At 39.2% G+C, this 6,276-nt stretch overlaps 1 protein-coding gene across 1 annotated transcript in view; it reads left to right on the plus strand.

Moving 5' to 3' along the window:
* PARD3B (par-3 family cell polarity regulator beta) overlaps nt 1-6,276 on the plus strand; it is an 838,084-nt gene that overhangs the window by 462,147 nt on the left and 369,661 nt on the right. The window contains exon 14 of the mRNA XM_006759450.2: nt 4,476-4,575. Within this exon, the coding sequence (XP_006759513.1) occupies nt 4,476-4,575 (100 nt within the window). The remainder of the gene's footprint in view (nt 1-4,475; nt 4,576-6,276) is intronic.

Here is a 6,276-nt window from a genome sequence, read left to right on the forward strand (position 1 = left end):
TGACCTAGACCACGGTGACTGTGGGAACATCCTTGCGGAGGTCTCACTGTACTGTCCCACGCTTTTCACCTGCTGGGGGGGCGGGGGGGTCACATTTCTAGCTGAGCTTGAGATAGGAAACACTTGGATTTTCTTCTTTGTGTTTCAAAAATTCTACTTCAGGTCACCAAGAAAATTCTTTTTATTTCCCTGAATCTAAGTTTTGTATTGTGAAAGCAATACATATTCCTTACAAAAAAAATTAAAGAAAAGCAATAAAAAGCCAATGTTACTCATACTTCTACCAAAGATATTAATCCATAACATTTTTATGTATATATTGCAAGTCTTTCCTTCATGCAAATATGTGTATAAAAGTGAAATGGAAGTGAAATATACTATATATAATATTCATGGAATTGTTTTTAGATTAATAGCACATTAGGAACACCTTCCTATGTCACTGGTTATTCTACATCATCACATTCAGTAGTTGCATAGTAATCTATTGAATGGAGTACTGTTTATGTAATCAATCCCTTATTTACATGTAAGATGTTACTAGGAGTTAATTATGTGGAAACAGTCTCTCAACTCTAAGATTACTGAGGTTTCTCTAGATTAAATTGTCTCATTAGAATGGGATGCCATTTTTCCCTCTGAATTCCCCCATTTCGGTGAGAGCAGTAGCAACAGCTGTGACCATTTATTAAGTGTTTGCTGTCTGTTAGGTACTGTGTTAAGCAATTTACATGTACACTCCAAGTGGGTAATATTATTACCCTCATTTTACAGATGAAGAAATAGAAAGTCGGGAGAGTAAATAATTAACCCAGGAATACACACTTGATTCACGCAGCCTGGATTCAGCCCACCTCCCAGACTCGAGTGTATTCCCTGCACCATAGCATGGTCCCTTGACACTGTTCAAGTCCTTCTACCTAAAAACATCCATGAGAATACTCAGTATGTTTCTTATCTTATTAAAAGTTAAAATTTGTCTTGACAAAGCAAGAGCTCCTCCTGAGACCTTCAATTCCAACAGCAGTAGAATCTGGGGAAGAAACAGCAAGTTTTCCACAGACTAAACCAGCCATCTCCCTCCCGTGCCCATATTGAAACATGTAGCCTTGATAGGACTTGATTGTCATTTAATTCTCAAGCAACATGTTCAGTGGCCAGCCAAGTTCAGGGTTTCATTCCTAAGTATACCTGTGACATCGACGGGAACCTTGAGCACCTTACCTCCTATCTCATTTCGTTTTCAATACCTATAAAGCATGATGCTGAAGTGATAATTGCACAGTATATTTTTAGAGGACATTGAAACATTCAAGGATATTGATAATACCTAGAAAGGCTAACAAAGGCTAAAATTATGGAACTACATAAAGTATAAGACTACCCCCAGAAAAAAGTTTTACAATAATAAATTCCACTCAACGTGCTAAAAACAAAAGTGTAATACTTTAGAATGTCAATAGAATGTTCAGAGTTGCTATTTCCAATGGACGATTGGAGTCGTTTAGGCACAGTGGCCACAGACAACCACTGGGCAGTTCTGTCTGTTCTCTTCCTCCTGAGATGTAAATCCAGGTAGAACAACATTTACACCAATGGGAAACCCATGCAGATCAGCTAGCTACAAGGTTCCTACTGTACTTCCTCCCTGGACCTCAATTTTCTAAGGGAAACATAAAAAATTCAGTCCTTTCAAGAAGTGACTCACTAAACATTTTTCCATAAACATCGGAGAACATCTATTTTATTGTTTTCTTGTGTATCTGTGATATACTATGTTATAAGAATTAGGCCTATAAAAGCATAGACTCATGAAATTTTAATTGTAAGAGGCCAGTGGGTGAAATTCTCTTACTTTCATATAAGCATATTGACTTAGAGACAAATATATATATATATAACAGAATTTATAAACATGATGCTATAGAACAGGGTTGGGCAACCCTGGCACACGTGCCAAACATGGCACGCCAGTAACTTTTGCTGGCACACGAAACCATCTCTTATAATCTTCCATATACAACTTGTTTCTTAATATCAACTTTTTTATTTTTCAGATAAATTCAGTATAGGTGCATCTTAGCTAAATAATTTTACATAACATGTATGCATTAAAAAATAAATGTATTTTTCATCAGCATATCCTGTGTTTTTGTCGCTCAAATGAATTTTATTATTTCTTCAATGTTCTTCACATACGTACACCTTAAGAGATATCAAGTAGGCATAATATGTTTTCAAAAAATTAGGGTTGGCACGCAGAAGAATTTTGAGTCATAGATTTTGCTGGTTTGGGCACGCACTCACAAAAAGGTTGCCCATCCCTACTATAGAAGCTGACCATGATCATCACCTCTATGCAATCTTAATAACATTTTAAGTTTTGAGAACCACTGGCAGTTGCTGAGTTTCAGACGCCTGGGAGATGGCAATAGGTCACCAAGACCTGTAAAAACAGAGTGAGTATTGACTCACCAAAACCCACTCCTTTAGGGAGCTCTTTTAGAAAAACAAGATTGATTTGACAAAATGAAATGTCTAGTGAGGAAAGGAACTATTACAGCCAAAACATTGACTTTTTTTCTTCCCTTTTTGCTTTCCTTTGTATATTTAAAAATCCAATGTTGATATGCTGTGTTCCATCCATTTTTGTAATAATAGTACATACCACCCACAGTTCCACATTTTTTTTTATACATGAATATTTCTGTCAAGCTGTTCCACAGAAAAGGCATTTTTAGAACTAACATTTGTAGAAATTGTAACACCATAAAATTCACATTTGTGTTGGAGAATCACTAGCAATGCCTGCAGTGGAAAAAGTGTGGTTCCAGGGTGGTAATGAGGATGGAGGTTGTGTCCCAGGGGTTCACTGTGAAATCCTATTAAGCATTTGAATGGTAATAAAGTCCACCAACACTGTATTTTTAGAAGAATCTTGCTGGCAGATCTCACTGTGGGCCAAGAAATAGCCTAAGCGCAGTTTGCCTCTTATTTGTTACTAGAGGCCCGTGCACCCAGGGGGTGAGTCCCTCAGTACAACCTGTGCCCTCTCACAGTCCAGGAGCCCTTGGGGGATGTTTGACTGATGGCTTAGGCCTGCTGCCCTGGAGAATCAGACTTAAGCCTGCAGTGAGACATCCTTAGCGCTGCTGTGGAGGCAGGAGAAGCTCCTGCCACCGCCACTATACTCGCCAGCTGTCAGCTGAGCTTCTGGCTGAATGGTGCTCCCCTGTGGGAGCTCACTGACCACGAGAGAGCAGCGCCTTCCCCCTGGTGGTCAATGCACATCATAGCGACTGGTCGTTCTACTGTTCAGTTGATTTGCATATTAGCCTTTTATTATATAGGATTACCTCTCCCTTCCTGTCCTACTCCTGCTTCCCCTCCATGTCAGCTCACATGCACTCCAGCCCCTGCCTCAGTCACCCATTGTCCCAAATCTGCCCAGGATCACCCACAGGGGTCTCCTCTAAGCCTTTCATCCCTACCCTGAATCAAACGTTGGTTCTATGTCCTGTCTCACTGAATTTGTGTTCCCTGGGGTCCTTTGAGGCAAAACCTAATAGTACAGTTATTTCTGATGTGTAAGCATGTATCTATTCCCCACCTCCATAACATGGAGGGCACCACCTCTACAGTGGAGATCAAAAATAGAATTATACTTTTCAGTCTTACTGATGTTTATTGGGTCCCTCCATTGTGCAGAACATACTATCAGAGATGTAAAGATGAATACAATGCCATTAGAGTCCTCAAAAATAGTCTAAACCAGGGGTCAGCAAACATTGCCTGTGAAGGGCCAGACAGTAAATATTTTAGACTTGAGGCCCATAGAATCTCGGCTGTCGCTTCTTAGCTCTGCCAGTCTGGTGCAAAAGATTAGGCTGAAAAAGTATACATTTTTGGTGGGTAGGAAAATCAAGATTCAGACTTTAGTCTTTATGCTTCCAAGACCCTAAGCCCAGGGGTTTCAGTTATGAAACAGATGCAGTATATCCATTCCCCTCTACTGTGTGTGCATGGGGAGTGGATGTATTGTGTCTCATGGTTTTTTCAAGTACTTTTTGTCACTAAGGCAAATGCTTAAGTCACCATATAATCCAGAGCATTCATTACAGAGTCTTGTTTATAAAACTGTTGTCATGACAGAAATAGCTTTGTTAGTCTTCCACTCATCACAGGGAATGAATGTGTGTCAGCCTTTCCTGAGAAGGAAAAGGTAGTCAAGATGCATGGACTTGCCAGGAGTTGCCAGCGGGTCACCAGCGTAAAAACATTAGTGGGCTGAGGGTTCCTTGCCCTGGCTGCACTAGCTCTCCTACAGATCCCTCCGTTCCATCTGAGAACTTGTTTATTTCGAGATTGGTTTATGTGCTGGTGAAAATTGTGTCTGAGAGTTGGACTGAAGCACAAGCCGGCACTGAATGATTCTGCCCCAGTTTACTACAGCTTCATTTGTTCTTTGTTTATAGAGCCATTGCTTCCCAGTGATGGATGGGCTGAGAGCGAAGTACCTCCTTCTCCATCACCACTTCCCGTTCTGGAATTGGGCCTTGAAGATTACAGCCACAGGTATCGATAAAATGATATACCATAAATGTTCCTAGTTATGGTTTTTTGGGGAAAACCCAGCAACCTTATTTTAACTCTGTTTCTTCTCAGAGTGCCTATAATTCGTTTCCAGTGAAGGCTTCTTATAGCTGATAGCTTTGATTGTTTGTATTTTGCTTCTTGGAATTTTTTAAGATTCATCATATATTATAAAATACTTAAGAAAATTGTTGGACTTTCTTTTGCCAAGTTAAAAACTTGGAAACAGTGGAAATCAAAGAAAAGTTATATGGGAAGCTATAAAGCAAAACTGAGAAGACATAAAGCTGGGGGTTTTTTATTTTTTTCTTCTTTTGTAATTGGCAAACCCTAAAGGTATTTTAAAAAATAGCTGTTCCAAGAAAGTTAATGGAATCTAAAAATTAAAGCAATGCCATATATAATCTAAAATATTGCAAAGAGTGCCCAATGCTATATCCATTTTGTAATAGAAACCAAAAAAAATCAATATTTTTTAGAATCACACAAGCATGAGAGAGAGAGATTTGCAAGCATGCACACCACTTAACTAGTGGAATTCATAGATTTTGTTCTTCTGATGAATTTTAAAACTCATTAAATTGCCCCTTTGCTATTTTCTATATTTATTATGGCTGTTTAAAACTGTGCATTGTATTCTATTCTATGTCCCATGATAATCGTGTGAAATTTTTTTCATTTTTCTTGCAGCAATGCTGGTGTTATTCCTATTATACTTTTTATTGCAATCTGCTAAAAATTAAAGCAACACAACAAGAGAATAGCTAACTCTATTAGCCGGCAGCTTACCTATACTTAGCTGTCTCTGATTCCAACATTTTTGAAGTCAGCTATCTCACTCAAAGACAGTTTCACAAACTAGATTGATAATTGCACTCATGTTCTAGATCTGTGTCTCTTGGGGATTTTTGAAAGAATATCTGGACATATTTAATTTTGTGCGTTCATTTCTATTGCCTACCTCAATCCTGAATCAAAAATGACAGACTGGTGACATTAAATATTCCTTTTAAAGAATACTTTTATTTATTCTACTTGAGTGTTTATCCTGTGTATATGTGCAAAACTGTTGAGACAATGCAAAGAAAAATCAGATGTAAACCCTACCCTCTAGAACAGCGGTTCTCAACCTGTGGGTCGCGACCCTTTTGGGGGTCGAACAACCCCTTTCACAGGGGTCACCTAAGACCATCGGAAAACACATATATAATTACATATTGTTTTTGTGATTAATCACTATGCTTTCATTATGTTCAATTTGTAACCATGAAATTGGAGGAACTGTTAAAGGGTCGCGGCATTAGGAAGGTTGATAACCCCTGCTCTAGAAGGTGGTAGGCTAGTAGGTAAAGGTGACAAGCAGAACACAAGGTACAAAGTGGTATTTACAAAAGTTATACAGATAAAATGCTCTGGGTATCCAAGGAGGAGGAGAATGCTTCCAGATGGAGCAGCAAGAAAACATTATGGAAGAAAAGTGGCATTTGAGATGAATCTTAACATGTGAGTAGGGTGTCAGCAGACAGGAGCATGTTATGACCAGGTTTGGGGTGTGAGACATAGGTTAGAAAAATGGAGGAGGCTTAATGTTCATTGGAAACACAGGCTCTTCAGGTACCTTCTGTGGCAATTGTAGTGAAAGAGACTGAGGAGTGTCCTGGGGGGGGGGGGGGGGGGGGGGGG

The sequence above is a fragment of the Myotis davidii genome, unplaced genomic scaffold (assembly GCF_000327345.1).
Source record: "Myotis davidii unplaced genomic scaffold, ASM32734v1 scaffold394, whole genome shotgun sequence".
Classification (NCBI taxonomy): domain Eukaryota; kingdom Metazoa; phylum Chordata; class Mammalia; order Chiroptera; family Vespertilionidae; genus Myotis; species Myotis davidii.